The sequence below is a fragment of the Barbus barbus genome (assembly GCF_936440315.1).
Source record: "Barbus barbus genome assembly, chromosome: 35".
Lineage (NCBI taxonomy): Eukaryota > Metazoa > Chordata > Actinopteri > Cypriniformes > Cyprinidae > Barbus > Barbus barbus.
In genome coordinates, this window is record NC_136763.1 from 28062423 (window position 1) to 28079297 (window position 16875).

General features: G+C 39.5%; 2 protein-coding genes across 3 annotated transcripts; both read left to right on the plus strand.

Moving 5' to 3' along the window:
• The first annotated feature begins 3155 nt into the window (after positions 1 to 3155).
• Positions 3156 to 6794, plus strand: LOC306855384 (uncharacterized protein). Of its 2 annotated transcripts, XM_079394059.1 has the most exons (3): positions 3156 to 4887; positions 4942 to 5735; positions 6602 to 6792. In XM_079394059.1, exons 1-3 carry the CDS (start codon positions 4794 to 4796, stop codon positions 6683 to 6685), a joined length of 972 nt encoding a protein of 323 aa, XP_079250185.1. In that variant the 5' UTR covers positions 3156 to 4793; the 3' UTR covers positions 6686 to 6792. The 2 variants fall into 2 exon arrangements, with proteins under 2 accessions (XP_079250185.1, XP_079250184.1); XM_079394058.1 differs by having other exon boundaries at positions 4648 to 5735; positions 6602 to 6794.
• Positions 6795 to 7932: 1138 nt separating this feature from the next.
• LOC306855387 (pre-mRNA-splicing factor ISY1 homolog) lies at positions 7933 to 15418 on the plus strand. The gene is made up of 11 exons (XM_079394062.1): positions 7933 to 8015; positions 8753 to 8775; positions 8857 to 8908; positions 8975 to 9040; positions 9121 to 9163; positions 9234 to 9346; positions 11558 to 11675; positions 11829 to 11951; positions 13578 to 13696; positions 13787 to 13873; positions 15019 to 15418. Exons 1-11 carry the CDS (start codon positions 8013 to 8015, stop codon positions 15124 to 15126), a joined length of 855 nt encoding a protein of 284 aa, XP_079250188.1. The 5' UTR covers positions 7933 to 8012; the 3' UTR covers positions 15127 to 15418.
• The last annotated feature ends 1457 nt before the right edge of the window (positions 15419 to 16875 follow it).

Sequence of the window (16875 nt, forward strand, 5' to 3'; positions counted from 1 at the left end):
TGTGAAGACGAGTTTCTTTTCTGAGTGGTCTCTTCATTACAGGAATATGCACATTTTTCATTGTTTTGGTTTAGAGATTGCATGTTTGATTTTTCACCATCTGTTGCCTCTTGTAAGAGAAGTGTCTGCACATTTTGGCCATATATTGTCTTTTTGACAATGAAAATATAGTCAATTCATGAATAGGATTTATGAGTAGCAGAAAAGAAAGTGAAAGACTTAGCAGAAGGGTTTAATAAACGGCAACGAGGATGAGGTTACACATTGCTGAAGTTTGTCAGAACACAAAGCTTGAGAGTGATTCCTTTGGTCCAGATCTATCTAGGATATACGACATTACAGAATTCATATCTGCACCCAATACTATTTCAAAATCTCAAAACTTCAAGAGATAGGTTGACAAAACAGAAAAAAGGAGTACAAGGGCATAAACTGAGAGAAATACAATATTCCTATTCTCCACTATTGTTTTTATGTGTTATTCTACCATTTGTATCACAACCTTTCTCTAAAATAGTAATATTTAAAGTCTTCCGCACCAATATTAGGACACCCTTGGTTTTAGTATCCGAAGATGAGTGAGATACCACTTCATAAAACTTATTATTACACCTGCGTATATCCTCCTCTTTCAAGATTCTTGAAAGATTCTTAAACTAACACTATATCAATCTTTCTTCTTCGCAAAAAATCCAGAAAACCTGTACATTTGTGAGGGCCATTTAGCCCATTAATATTACAACTCAGAATATTAAGGTCAGTCATAGGTATCAAACAGAAGTACTGCATAATAAGACAAAATACAAGTTTGAGAATAAAACCAGTTGAGTCTATCATTAAACCACCCTCCCCATCACTATTCAAAAAAACATAAACACATTCTCCTGAACTATAGCAGATCAAACCAAGAACAAACCTTGATCTGCCAGCACCCCTTAATATGGTCCGTGGCGTCAACAAAACCCTGCACATTACTGTAGCACCAACATTGACCCATAGTCACATACTGACTAGGTAGTATGTCTATTTAAAAAATAAAAAACGAGAAGAGAGATAAAGAATACAACTAAAACAAATAAAATATAATCAGTAAGCGATACTGTATGCACAATGAACTATGAATTAAGAAATGAATATTAAAGTGAACAGTGAAAGACATTTAGAGCATCTCTTCTCTGATTAGACAGCAAATGTCCAGCTGGAGTTCACTGAGAGTTGGTGGATGAATGGGATCTGAGAAAAACTCTTGCTTCTTCTGGGGAGTGTAGCATTTTAGGTTCACCTTGATTGAGAATGGCCTTCAGCGTTGCAGGATAAAGGAGAAAATTCTGGATGCCAGTGTCTCTCATCTCCTTCCTAATTGGCACAAATGCACTTCTTTTTGCGGTGACCGGAGAAAAAGACAGCATTGCTCCGTCGGATGTTTTCACTGGGGCATGAAGTCTGGCGGCTCGCAGAATGAGCTCCCTGTCCGTGTACCGCAGCAGTTTAAAGATGAAAACCCGTGGTTTAGCGCGATCTGAGGAGAGCCTTGTGTACACGCGATGCGCTCGCTCCACTTCAATCTCTTTGCCCGCCAGAGACGGGAGCCACGTCGGTAGCGATCTTTTAAAAAAGCCTATAGGGTCATCCTTTTCAGAACCTTCAGTCAATCCGACCAGACGCAGTAATATTGTGCCTATTGTGATCCTGTCAGTCCACAATCTGTTGCTCGAGTGCGGCAATGCATCTATCGTGATCTGCGACGACTTTCTTTTGTTCTCTCATCTCCCCTGTAAGAAGATCCAGTTTAGAGCATAGCGACTGAACAACTGACATGTGAGAAGCGAACTCGTTCCGCATCGCCGTCACCTCGGTTATTAGACTGTCCTCAAAGTGTGGAACAGTGCCATCTTGTCCATCATATCGCTTGAGTTCGGTGACTTGGATTTCTTTGTAATCTGATAAGCCGACGGAGACAACTCCTGCTGTTTACGACTGCATGCCATAAGGGAAAGCACCACCAATGAATAAAACTTAAAACAAAACGAAAAAATCAGCAAAAAGAGGCCAAATGTACGGCGCTCTACTCGACTGCCTCTCCACTCTTCCTCCAGACTCTGGGACCTTGATTTCCAAATGAAATGCAAAATTTACTTTCATCTGAAAAGAGGACTTTGGAGCATTGAGCAACAGTCCAGTTCTTTTTCTCCACAGCCCAGGTAAGACGCTTCTGACGTTGTCTCTGGTTCAGAAGTGGCTTGGTAGCTCTTTTCCTGAAGACGTCTGAGCGTGGAGACTCTTGATGCACTGACTCCAGCTTCAGTCCACTCCTTGTGAAGCTCTCACAAGTGTTTGAATCAGCTTTGCTTGACAGTATTCTCAAGCTTGCGGTCATCCCTGTTGCTTGTGCCCCTTTTCCTACCCAAATTCTTCCTTGCAGTCAACTTTGCATTTAATATGCTTTGATACAGCACTCTGTGAACAGCCACAGCTTTCAGTAATGACCCTCTGTGACTTACCCTCTTTGTGGAGGGCGTCAATGTTCATCTTCTGGATCATTGCCAAGTCAGCAGTCTTCTCCATTATTGTGTTTCAAAGAACAAGAGATACTCTGAATTTATACTGTAGAGATGGTCATTAATTGAAACTCAAATGTAAATATTCTAATATTTTGAGATACTGATTTTTTACTTTCATGAGCTGTAAGCTCTAATCATCAAAATTAAAACAAAAAAACTTTTGAAATGTTTTACTTTACATGTAATGAATCAAAAATTGAATCAAAAATCTCTTCTTTGTTTTCCAGCCCAAATGTTTGATGGTTGGTGTGAGCATCTCTGTTTTTCTGTCGACACTGTTCTGCTCTGTTAGTTTACTGCCTGCTGTTCAGAGCCGAAGCGTGAGGAGAGTAAGTTATAGCTCACGCAGCAGCTTAAGGAATGAAAGGAGGGTCTGAATGAATCCCATCGGTAAATTATTCATCAACACACTGTAAACAGCAGAGTTTACTATATGGCCTGAACATAAACACTAATGGATGCAGTTACAGAAAGAAATGCAATGAAAGCGAAGCAGGACTGAAGTGTGCCGCTGATGTCATGAGACTAGTACAGTTTATAGAGGCTTTATTTTTAGGTGTGTTGAAGCCCAATGAGATGTCCGGGGTGTGAGGAGCTCTCGGGTTACTGTGGATCAATAAGAGCTGAGTATAGCTGCAGTGCAACTGGAGACCGAGAGAGCTAAGCGTCTCGGGATGATTCAGGCCTGAAGGATGCATCAGGCACAGCATCACACTCCTGCTGGCAGATCTCTCTTACATGTTCATGAGGACAGTTGAAAGGATTCCAGCAGAAGCATACTGAAGGGTTAGGGATAGAGGGGGCTACTGTACTCCCTCCATTCATCGATTGATTGACTGATTGACTGAAGACTGGACCTCACTCCTCACCGCCTCAAGCTCTTCTGCAGAAGAATTAGGGGTGTGTGATATGACGATTTTTGATCGTGGATGATAAAAATGTCTCCACGATCTGCTTTTGAGTAAATATGGTAGTATCGTGCTGCAGCACACATTATATCAAATACAGTTCTGGTCTCCTTCTCTATATACTGTACAACACCACATACAGCAGTAGAGTTACTCAGACAGGACACTGCACTTATTCGCGATCGCAAAAGTACATTATTTGCACACAAGCCTTGCTGGTTAAATGTTTAATTCGCGCGCTGGTCTGACGTGCGCTTGTTCTGAGCGCATACACCTGAAGCACGCGCACTAAAAAGCCTGTCTAACAGCGCCTGATTACTCAACTAACTTATCTTTTGCGCTAATACTGTCAAAACACACAAGGTTTACATACAGACTGAGTTGGTTATCTCTAAACTGAAAGTAAATAGTTAAGAGAGAAACAGATGCGTGCCTGTATATTAGATGTGTGCAGCTCTTAAAGGGACAGGACACTAAACATGCTGTCGACTGCCATTAAAGGGATAGTTCACCCTAAAATAACATTTCTGTCATTATTTACTCACTCACATGTTGTCCCAACCCTCTATTCATTTCTTGTGCTGAACCCAAAAGAAGATATTTTGAAGAATGAGGGTAACCAACATTGACTTTGATAGCAGGAAAGAAAAATCCTGTGGAAGTCACTGAGGACCAGCAACTGATTGGTTTTCCTCCTTCTTCAAAATAGCATTTATGTTCAGCAGAAGAAAGAAACTCAGTCAGGTTTAAAACAACTTTTGAGTAAATGATGGTATAAAAATAAAACATTATGACAGAATTGACAGACAGATGACAGAATATTAATTTGTGGGGGAACTATTCATTTAACGTTAACAAAACAACAAACGCAAAGAGAAAAATCACTCACTATTCTTGACTGAAAAACTTTAATACAGGTGCTTTAGGAATCAGTCTATCTAGTGTTTTATTTTTATATTTGTTCATTCAATTTCATTGAATGCTCTGCTAAATACTCCTATTGTACCTGAAAATAAAGCACTGTTTGTTTTATTTGTATATTATGTGTATTTGTAATGTGTATCTTTGTTCTTATTTTTTAATAAGAAAGATAGAATGATGACACAGATTTTCATCTTCGCCCACTTTGGCCTAAATATCTGCCATGTCTTTTTTGTTTGTTTGTGTTACCTTGAAAGGCTTTGTGTTTCTAGTTTGGCTGTAATGCTCAGACAACTTCAAACCAACATGACAAAGAATCGTGATAAAACCGTGAATCGTGATATTCCTAAAAAACATCATGATATGATATTTGTCCCATACCGCCCACCCCTAAGAAGAAGTGATGAAGAGTTCCGGTCCAGAAGAAGCGATGAAGAGTTCCGGTCCAGAAGAAGTGATGAAGGGTTCCGGTCCAGAAGAAGTGATGAAGGGTTCCGGTCCAGAAGAAGTGATGAAGGGTTCCGGTCCAGAAGAAGTGATGAAGAGTTCAGGTCCAGAAGAAGTGATGAAGAGTTCCGGTCCAGAAGAAGTGATGAAGGGTTCCGGTCCAGAAGAAGCGATGAAGGGTTCCGGTCCAGAAGAAGCGATGAAGAGTTCCGGTCCAGAAGAAGTGATGAAGAGTTCCGGTCCAGAAGAAGCGATGAAGGGTTCCGGTCCAGAAGAAGGGATGAAGAGTTCCGGTCCAGAAGAAGTGATGAAGGGTTCCGGTCCAGAAGAAGTGATGAAGAGTTCCGGTCCAGAAGAAGTGATGAAGAGTTCCGGTCCAGAAGAAGTGATGAAGAGTTCCGGTCCAGAAGAAGTGATGAAGAGTTCCGGTCCAGAAGAAGTGATGAAGGGTTCCGGTCCAGAAGAAGGGATGAAGAGTTCCGGTCCAGAAGAAGTGATGAAGGGTTCCGGTCCAGAAGAAGTGATGAAGGGTTCCGGTCCAGAAGAAGTGATGAAGGGTTCCGGTCCAGAAGAAGTGATGAAGAGTTCCGGTCCAGAAGAAGTGATGAAGAGTTCCGGTCCAGAAGAAGTGATGAAGAGTTCCGGTCCAGAAGAAGTGATGAAGAGTTCCGGTCCAGAAGAAGTGATGAAGAGTTCCGGTCCAGAAGAAGTGATGAAGGGTTCCGGTCCAGAAGAAGGGATGAAGAGTTCCGGTCCAGAAGAAGTGATGAAGGGTTCCGGTCCAGAAGAAGCGATGAAGGGTTCCGGTCCAGAAGAAGTGATGAAGGGTTCCGGTCCAGAAGAAGCGATGAAGGGTTCCGGTCCAGAAGAAGCGATGAAGGGTTCCGGTCCAGAAGAAGTGATGAAGGGTTCCAGTCCAGAAGAAGTGATGAAGGGTAAGAAGCGATGAAGAGTTCCGGTCCAGAAGAAGTGATGAAGAGTTCAGGTCCAGAAGAAGCGATGAAGAGTTCCGGTCCAGAAGAAGTGATGAAGAGTTCCGGTCCAGAAGAAGCGATGAAGGGTTCCGGTCCAGAAGAAGGGATGAAGAGTTCCGGTCCAGAAGAAGTGATGAAGGGTTCCGGTCCAGAAGAAGTGATGAAGGGTTCCGGTCCAGAAGAAGTGATGAAGGGTTCCGGTCCAGAAGAAGCGATGAAGGGTTCCGGTCCAGAAGAAGCGATGAAGGGTTCCGGTCCAGAAGAAGTGATGAAGGGTTCCGGTCCAGAAGAAGTGATGAAGAGTTCAGGTCCAGAAGAAGCGATGAAGAGTTCCGGTCCAGAAGAAGCGATGAAGGGTTCCGGTCCAGAAGAAGGGATGAAGAGTTCCGGTCCAGAAGAAGCGATGAAGGGTTCCGGTCCAGAAGAAGCGATGAAGGGTTCCGGTCCAGAAGAAGTGATGAAGGGTAAGAAGCGATGAAGAGTTCCGGTCCAGAAGAAGTGATGAAGAGTTCAGGTCCAGAAGAAGCGATGAAGAGTTCCGGTCCAGAAGAAGTGATGAAGAGTTCCGGTCCAGAAGAAGTGATGAAGGGTTCCGGTCCAGAAGAAGTGATGAAGGGTTCCGGTCCAGAAGAAGCGATGAAGAGTTCCGGTCCAGAAGAAGCGATGAAGAGTTCAGGTCCTTAAGAAGTGATGAAGAGTTCCGGTCCAGAAGAAGTGATGAAGAGTTCAGGTCCTTAAGAAGTGATGAAGAGTTCCGGTCCAGAAGAAGTGATGAAGAGTTCCGGTCCAGAAGAAGAGTAAATCAGTGTTTGACAGCTGTACTGGGATACAAGAGCAAGATATTCTGACATCGGGTTGTTTCTTGTTCTCTTAAATGATTCAGGTTTTCACTCATAAAGTGTTTTATTTACTCATAAGATACTCGAGCAGCAGCTGGATCGCATTTTACACCCAAAAGACAAATTCTGACCTCAATATTACATAAAAGAAAAATGAAAAATGAACACTAGAGCACATACTAGTTCACTGAAACAAATCAAAGACATGTTTTATAGATAACGGTGTGTGGGCTCGATGATCTCGTTTACTCTAGATCTCTCGATCCTTCAGTATATTACCAGCGGCCTGTACCATGATGATGGATGAACAAACTCAGGGTTACAGGATTAGTTTTGAGTTGACAAAACCAAACCAGTTCAATCCGGCTTTGTTGGTACCATGAAGCTGATCATCAACTTTCTCTGTCAACTCAGGCTTGATCCTGAGTTAATGGAGCTCGTGCACATGAAAGTGTGACATCAGTAATGAGCAGCCAATCACATGCCTTGAAACTGGGATTCACTTCTCGTGAGAGAGTCAGTGCGATTCACTACCAAAGATTAAATGATTGAACAATATGAAGAATTTAAACACATTTACACAGCAAAATTAAACAATCGATCCATTAAAGAGGAAAACTTATCTTACCATATAAGTGCAAGTAAAATTTGTAAAGTTTATAATATTTATAGATATAACAACACTTAAAAATTGAAACTCATATGTAGTCATGTTTACAGCTATTGATTCTAAAACGTATTTATATTGCATATTATCTATGTTTATATTAATTTAAAATAAAATCTTAATAATTACTATTAAATTAAGCTGTCTTGTGTAATGGATTAAGGGTATACTAATTATATAAATAATAAAAAAATAATCATGTCTAAAAATCAGATGATTTTATCTTTAAAAATGTTTTATTATGTAGCGTCCTTTAATTTGGAGTAAGAGAAACTGGAGGAGTGGCTTTATTGCGTCAGAGATGTGTCACTTTGCTTGAAGCTGATTGGTCAAATTTCAGATTGAGATCTCTAATCCAGAACATAACCTGCCCCGGAGCAGGTTAGCCGTGCAGCGTAAGATACCATGGCAACGAACACCGATTAAAGCCGAGCTACTTTCATAGTACCTAAAACCCAGGGTTGGCGGAAACTAAGCTGAAACATAGCTGGCTAGCCACCTAATCCGGCTTCATGGTACAGGCCCCAGTTAGTACCACGAGTATAAATAAATAAACAAACAAACCCAGGCCCAGCGCTTGTTTGGCGTGTCATCGCCTGGCGCCGGAAGTGGTCCGGTTTAGCGACACGTCATCTTCATGCGTCGTGCGCGCGCAGCGTAGAGTTCACGCAGGATTAAACATCTGAGCCACAAACATGGTAAAAATTAATATTCTTCTTAAGATAATGCTTTTCAAATGATCGTACATGTGTTATTATAGATTTATAAAAGTAGTTGGATGACTTTTTGTCTGAAATGAATAGATCTCGCTCAGAAGCGAAGCCATTTCTCTCAGAAGTTTATCAAATAATCATATTTAATAATCAGACTCCAGAGATCAGACGATTCTAGAGTTATCAAGGACAGTGTGTTATATCTGTCTCAGATGTGTGTATATGATAGTATTTGTGTCCCTGGAGCAATAAACCAGAGATTTCTGCATCATCTGAATAATTAATCTTTCCATTGATGTATGGTTTGTTAGGATAGGACAATATTTGTCTGAGATACAACTATTAGAAAATCTGGAATCTGAGGGAGCAAAAAAATCTAAATATTGAGAAAATCTCCTTTAAAGTTGTTCAAATGAAGTTCTTAGCAATGCATATTACTAATCAAAAATTAAGTTTTGATATATTTACGGTAGGAAATTTACTAAATATCTTCATGGAACATGATCTTAATATCCTAATGATTTTTGGCATAAAAGAGAAATGTATAATTTTGATCCATACAATGTATTGTAGGCTATTGCTACAAATATACCTGTGTTACTCATGACTGCTTTTGTGCTGCAGGGACACAAATATATATATATATAATTACGTGTTAAACAGAAACTATGAGCAATTAAACACATCCTGCTTTAATGAACTACTGCTGTTTTCATTTGTAGGCCCGAAACGCAGAAAAGGCCATGTAAGAGTCTTCTCTCGTCTTCATGAATGTTAAGCGTTTGAGAGCAGAGTGTTGTATTAAAGCTGTGCTTGTGCTCCGCAGGACGGCCCTGGCCAGGTTTCGTCAAGCCCAGCTCGAGGAGGGAAGGGTTAAGGTGAGATTATGATCTGAATACTGAGGCATCTATATCATATCTGATGTGATCACATGACATCCACAGGAGAGAAGACCTTTTCTAGCGTCGGAGTGTAATGAGTTACCCAAAGCAGAGAAGTGGAGGAGACAGGTCAGAAATCACATCTCTCAAAGCCATGCTGATATAGCCCACGGATATGTGCTTTAACCACTGCGTTCTTCCACTTCTAGATTATCAGTGAGATTTCCAAGAAAGTGGCCCAGATTCAGAACGGTGAGAAAAAAGAGACGATGAAAGTGTACCTGTGTCATTCACGGTCTGAACTCTTGCCTGTGCTCCTCAGCTGGTCTGGGTGAGTTTAAGATTCGGGATTTAAACGATGAAATCAACAAACTGCTCCGAGAGAAAGGACACTGGGAAGTCCGGATCAAGGAGCTGGGAGGACCGGACTATAGGGTGAGAGTTGTACCGTTTTATATAACTGTATTTCTAACTTACTTTTCTTAGCATGAGCTCTGACAATCTGACACCACCAACACTTCAGTTTAGCGTTGATATATTTGATTAGCATAATAAACTGATCTGAGAACATTTCACTGTTAAAGCAGCAGACATGAACAGAAGTAAACTAAGCTGTGAGCGTTGTTCAACTCAAGCGCTGGCGTCTCTGCTGCATGTGAGAAACATCCCAGCTTCTCCCGGCTTGAGCTGCGTTTCTAACACACTTATCCCAGCTCAGAGCCGCTTTACTCGGAGCCAGAGCTGTTACGGCACAGCGCTTCAGCATTGCTGCGAGAGAAGTCTGATAGAAACAGATCAAACGCTGCTGACGCACAAAACCAGAAGCAGGAACGCTGGCTAATAACTATAACCATGGTGTCGGATGTTATTACTTTATTCAGAGAAATTCAAGCACTATTCAAGCTTTCACAAGTATTTCCAGCACTTTAAACCTCTAAAATGATCCAATTTTAATGCTATTTTTAATGGGATCACCAAAATACGCTTTGTGATAAACAAACACTTATGTAACAATAAACAATATCTCAAATAACTAGGGATGCATGATGTTCGGTTTCTGCCAATATGCTGATATTTTTCATCTGATTTTGGCCGATACTGATATAGATGTATATTTCCTTTTGTTTGGAAACAACACCCAGTCTGTCCTGTGCGGAAATGATAAACAAATGATTTTTCGTTTTGGTTAGTTTGGAATAAACACTTATTTGTTAGCAGTAATACATTATTAACAACTGCTGTTTATTTTCTCTGTCAGACAGATGCAGCTGAATCTTAACATTTTATTTGTGGATTTAACATTAATAGATGAATCTTTTAGAGCACCTGGTATTTAAGTTTTCATAATCCATTTAAAACACATATTACTGAATAAATGATTTAGTGCGCAAGTGTCGTCATGTTTGTGATGAAGACGTATATTAAACGCAGTGAGAGGAATCATCATTGGTCCAGGGAGGCACACTTCATCTTATCCACAGGACATATCAGCATCATGCTCACATCCCATGATGCTCTGATTATATCATGCATCTCTACTAATCACCCAATACCAGAGGACCAATTATTGGCTTATTAGTTATTCATTTCTACTTTTTTATTATATTTTGATTGTTAAGAGCTGATAAAATGTAAACTTGATTGCAATGTAAGTCGCTTGGGATAAAATCGTCTGCTAAAGGCATATATGTAAATGTAAATCACTATTATAAAATGTCAAATCATCAAGAAATCAGATTTTTTCAGAGTTTTGCACTTTTTTGTGTATGAAGTGAGAAAAGTCACAAAGTGCCTTAAACGTACTTTTATTAACAACAGTAACGTGCTAAATCTATTTATCTTTATATTTATATATATATATATATATATATATATATATATATATATATATATATATAAGATAAATAGATTTAGCACATGTTACTGTTGCTAATAAAAGTAAGTTTTAAGTCGTCAGCTTTATCTATATAGCTCTTTTAACAATACAGATTGTGTCAAAGCTCTTAACAGTATCAAACTGGAGGATAGAGTGTCAGTAATGTATAATAATAAGATTAAACACTCAATTTTCAGTTAAAGGCATTTCATTATTGAGTTCAGTGATGTCATTGTCTAGATCAGTTTAGTTTAAATAGTATCTGTGAAATCAAATTGATGATAATCACTAGAAATGAAGTGTCCCCAACTGAGCAAGCGTCAGCGGCAAGCAACCAGAACCCCCTCTGAGACAGAATGGAGAAAACCCTTGGGAGAAACCAGACTCAGTCGGGGCAGGTCTCAGTTTTAGTGTTATTGTATTGAAGTCGAGGCTTTGTCTGCTTCCCAACTCAAGCTTGGAGCTTTACTGTCAAATCTGTACAAACAAGAAGTGAACATGAAATATTATTAGTAACTGCACTCATTAATGCAAAACAGTCGTAATTTTATGATTATATTTTTAATTCCCGATCTGCTCCATCTGCAGAACATAGTGGCGCTCGTGCAGTGTCTCAAAATAGTTCATGAATGCCTTAAAATATGAATTATATCTGAAATATCTCTTTCTTTATTTGAAGTTTGGTTTATTTCCTTATTTAAATCCCAGTTTCTGAATGTGGTGTCAGTGTTTTAAACTGCGCTGTATTATGTGTCTGTTTGTGTTTCTAGAGAGTGGGGCCGAAGATGTTGGACCACGAGGGCAAAGAGGTTCCAGGAAACAGAGGATACAAGTATTTTGGTGCAGCGAAAGACTTACCAGGAGTCCGAGAGCTGTTCGAGAGAGAGCGTAATTCATCTAATAACTGCTGGTTTCCGTTAATATTAGAACTGTTGCAGGGGTTAATGAGATTTCTGCTTTAATAAAGATGCTGTGATTTATTGGGGATTATTGCAGTCAGTATGTTTGGATGACCTGTTTTCTTTGTGTTCTCCATTGCAGCTGTACCAGCTCCCAGGAAAACACGAGCTGAGCTGATGAAGGACATCGATGCTGACTACTACGGGTACAGAGATGAAGATGATGGCGTTCTGGTTCCGTTGGAGCAGGAATATGAGAAACAAGGTGGGCAAATTCTACCAGACATCAGCGGCACTACGGTTCTGTTTTGGGTTTAACGCTGGTAATGTTCTCTCGTTTAAACAAGTCCTTCAGCCTAACGATGAGAACTCATCGTATACTCAGTATATATTTCTTCATTCAGCAGACTATCTTATCCAAAGAAATTTAGCAGGAAAAGCCAACAATACGTAACGTTTCAAGGGTCAGGTAGATTAGTTATGCACTTCACTTAAAGTAATGACATGCAGGATATGCAATTTGGAGTTATTTTTAAGTATTAAGTCAAATGAAAATGCTAAAGAACAAAATGTGAAAAACAGGGTGGCAGAATATGCAATAAACACATTACCTGTGAAAAGTTTTGAATAAGTGTTTATTTGTTTTGAAAGAAGTCTCTTCTGCTGAATAAGACTGCATATATTTGATCAAAAATACTGTAAAAACAGTGAAATATTATTCTACTGTAAATCAGCTGTTTTCTGTGTGAATATGTGTTATACTGTAATTTATTTCTGTGATCTGCAGCTGTATTTTCAGCATCATTACTCCAGTCTTCAGTGTCACATGATCTTCAGAAATCATAATAATATACTGATTTACTGCTCAACAAACATTTAGAAAAAAGAGAATTCTTCTTAATTGTATTCCAAGCGAATGACTGGTTTGTGTCTCAGTGCTGTCAAAGTTAACATGTTAACACGTGCAGTTATGTGATTCAATAGACTATAATCATTGTGACAGAACCGATTCATTCTGTTTTCTGATTTTTATTAGATTTGTTAGCAAGCTGTAGTGTTTCTCTCACATACAGAAATCACCACAGATCAGGAAATGGAAAAGGTTGATTATGAGATGCTGATGTAGAAATCAAACACAAATGATGCATGTAACCACAGTAAGATCATTTCATTTAGCGATCCATAGAAATATTAATGTGAACGCCAGAGGACTGCATCTTTACTAATGTAAACATGTCAATAAATTGAGAGTGAAGTTGTTTTATTATTAATATAATTTGTGTTGATTGTGCAGTTTATTATAAATAATTGCACATCTGTTGGAGTCAGGAGTAAATCAACCGCATCGATCGCTTGCTGTACTTGAGTTAGTTACTGAAGACTCTTAAACTAGACTCACGCGCTGGCATCAGTGTGTGTGTGTGTGCGCGTGTGTGTGTGTGTGTGTGTGTGTGTGTGTGTGTGTGTGTGTGGTTGCGTGCGTGTGTGTGTGTGTGTGTGTGTGTGTGTGTGGTTGCGTGCGTGTGTGTGTGTGTGTGCACATGTGTGTGTGTGTGTGTGTGTGTGTGTGTGTGTGCACGTGTGTGTGTGTGTGCGCGCGCGCGCATGTGTGTGTGCTACAGTTGTGCCATTGTGTGCTGATAGCATCTGCTGACATGTTTCTCATTTGTTTGTTAAAGCCAGTGTGAGAATGAGAAGCATCACTGTGCAGCTGACCGTCCACATGATGACCGCTGCCCTCCACATGTCATTCACTGAACCCTTTAAACTCGTTCTACGCTCTAGATTTACTGTGTATCAGGAGTGTTGTGTGTGGGGCATATTGTAGATTTAAGTCGTATAAGGCTTTCCTCCGAGCTGCATGTAATGAATGCTGATGTGTTTCTGACAGTCATCGCAGAGGCTGTGGAGAAGTGGAAGACAGACCGAGAGGCTCGATTAGCCGTCGGTGGAGGCGTGAAAGACACCGAAGAGGAGGAGGAATATATTTACGCTGTCAGAGACGAAGAGGTAAACATTTCAATGCGTGCCGCTCTGTTTATTTGATTTCTAGCCTGATATTCCTGTCATCTGTCTGATCTGGTGATGTGTTCTGAGCAGTCTGATGATGAAGCAGGAGAACAGATGGAGGGAGAAGAGGGTTCACAGTCCTTCATCTCTCATGTTCCTGTTCCCTCGCAGAAGGAGGTTTGTGCAGATCACGTTAAACACACACACACTCACACACACACACTCACACACACACAGACACACACACAGACACACACACACTCACACACACACTCACATACTCACTCACTCACACACACACACTCACACATTCACACACACACACACACACACTCACACACACACACACACACACACATGTTGGTTTTGCTATATTTGAGAGGACTCTCCATAGGCGTAATGGTTTTTATACTGAACAAACTGTATGTGCTATTGCCCTACACCTACCCTACACCTAAACTTAGCCCTCACAGGAGACTTTTTGCATTTTTACATTTTAAGATAAACTTCATTTAGTATTTTTAATAATTTATTTCCCTTGTGAGGACCGGCCAAATGTCCTCACAAAGTCAAAAATCTCAGGCTTTACTATCCTTGTGGGGACATCTGGTCCTCACAAGTATAGCTAAACACGTACACTCACACACTCACACTCACACACTCACACACACATACTCACACACACACACACACACACACACACACACACACACACTCACACTCACACACACACTCACACTCACACACACTCACACATAAATAAATAATAATAATAACAATCACTTTTTGGTTAAGGGAGCCTAAAGAGAAAAAATCATCATCCAGAGATTAGGGGTGTGCACAAATAGTCAAATAATGAATTTTACTACACGTTGCTTGAGACATAGGCTTGCTGTAAGTTTAAGAACACTTTAGGATATAACAGAACATTATTGTGTATATATATAATGCCTCATCTGAAGCTTGAAATGACAAACTTGATTATTAAAAAATAACATCTTTCTTGTTAAACGTCATTTAAATAAATTAATATTTGTTCTGAGCCAAATGTTATAAAACAATATGAGATGAAAGTAGCGTTATTTACCCTCATGTCCTTCCGAAGCTGTATGATTTCTGTGAATAACTGAAGACTCCATCTTTACAACAGCACAGTGTATAACAGCATCATGAAAATAGTCCATATGATTTCTGCACATTTCTAAAAGAATAATTGATGATATAACTTGAGTAACCTTTTGACTGCAGCTGTGTGAGTAAGAGCTGCTTGAACACTTCACAAATCTCCTGCTGTGTTGAAACTAGATGTTGTTGTGTGTCAGATCGAGGAGGCGCTGGTGAGACGGAAGAAGATGGAGCTGCTGCAGAAGTACGCCAGTGAGAGTCTGATGGCCCAGAGCGAGGAGGCCAAGGCTCTGCTGGGGTTATAGTGCACTAACAGCCAGCAATCTTCATGAACCTCCAGGCCAGAGCTGCTGAGCATTATTTGATCACATGGCTGGATAAGAAACAGATTGGATGTGGTTGAAGATGCAGATATATGCACACAAAAGCTGAACATATGTGTCCAGCTTAACTTGATGCTTATTATCTGTACGGTTAACATTTCATTGTTAAGCTGTCTTTTTTGGAAATTGGTTTCTGAAAATGGGAAATGTGACTCTGTAAATATTTAGTATACTATGTTCCCTTCTTGGACAAATAAAGTGTTTTTTTATGAAAGTCTTGTATATTAATATGCTGTTGTTGTCAGTGAGGTCTGATCATGTGATCATCTGAATCTAATATCCTCCTCAGCGGCGTAACTTTGCTTTGAAAAGTGGTGGGGACACCGCACAACTCGTTTTGCTATTTGTTTATTTAATAACCGAATTTACTTGGGGACTGAGTTCAGAGTTGGAAATGCACTTCATTTTCACTTTGATGTACACATGCATCACATTCACAAATATGTCTATAAACATCCGAATAAGCAAAACGAATGTTACGTTTTGCTTATCACAACACATCCAGGGTAGCTAATATCAATCAAAATACGCAAGATAAATATGGTGAACTTGCCATTTCATGGTCAGCTCAGCTGCAGCGTATTCATTAATTGCACAATTATGTGCGTGTATTACGATTCATTCTACTTTGAATTACTTGCATATTTTCTAATAAACATTACGTCAAGAGTCAAGACAAGCCCACAAAATTTTCCTCATCCAATCAAATAATTTAACCAATCCTGAACTACGCAAAACCTTGTTTAAAACATGAGTGAGAGTTTATTTGTGTTTAAAATGGTTAAACTACCTTTATTAATTAAATAATTAAATAAATGAAATTGTTTTAACGAATCTTTTTTTTTTAATTTTTTTATTACGTTTTTATAAAAGCTCTATTTTTTCCTCCCCCACCCCGCATGTAAAGGCTAGTTAACGGTAAATGTTGCTACCTATAGCATAAATGTTAAAACATCAACAAAATGTCCAAAAGAAAGTGTGGAAGTGATATAAGAAGCTTTTTAGTGAAGCAGCCACGCACAGTAAGTTACTTTGCTTAACACGAAAACATATTATATTTAATTTACGTGAATACTGTCGCTAATCATGTTTTCTGGCGGCCACTGGAGCGCGCTGTGATTTAATACAAAACTGAATTAAAGGACTATGAACTAAAGACTTGTATACTTTGTTTTAATTGTGAAAATCCCAGTCATAACATAGAATTGTCCTGTTGTCTAAAAGTGCTTTAACTATTATTCAGCCTTCAATGATGGACAAATGCCAATATATTGCTTATGATTGCAAATGTAAACATTTAGATCCCAAAATGAATTATTTACTTCTTACATAACTTAATTTTTCCTATAACACTTAATCATGACTTGTAATAATAACCGTGACTTGTGAGTTTTTAACAATGCCTCAAGTGAACTCACCTCGCTGCGTGGTTGAAGAAGAACCGTGGTCCACCTTCTAGTCATCACTTGATGACTACAGTGAGTGATGATTTGACTTGTGGACCAGAGATATTGTCCAATTAATCTTCTCAAAAATCTCAAATAAAATATTTCAACCTTGAAACAGTATCCAAACAATACGAACATCGTAAAAAGAAAGGTACAGGATCTGTAGACTAATTATAGGGAAAGGAAACTACATATCCCATGACGCATATCGCGTATCTCGCGA

Excerpts from the sequence above, each read along its gene's own strand:
- LOC306855384 (XM_079394058.1), top strand. The coding sequence starts at position 4,794 with ATGAAGAGTTCCGGTCCAGAAGAAGCGATGAAGAGTTCCGGTCCAGAA. Across the intron at positions 5,736-6,601 it reads AGGGTTCCGGTCCAGAAGAA|AAGAAGAGTAAATCAGTGTT; the intron begins GTGATGAAGGGT and ends GTTCCGGTCCAG.
- LOC306855387 (XM_079394062.1), top strand. Across the intron at positions 8,776-8,856 it reads CGAAACGCAGAAAAGGCCAT|GACGGCCCTGGCCAGGTTTC; the intron begins GTAAGAGTCTTC and ends TGTGCTCCGCAG. Across the intron at positions 11,676-11,828 it reads AGAGCTGTTCGAGAGAGAGC|CTGTACCAGCTCCCAGGAAA; the intron begins GTAATTCATCTA and ends TCTCCATTGCAG.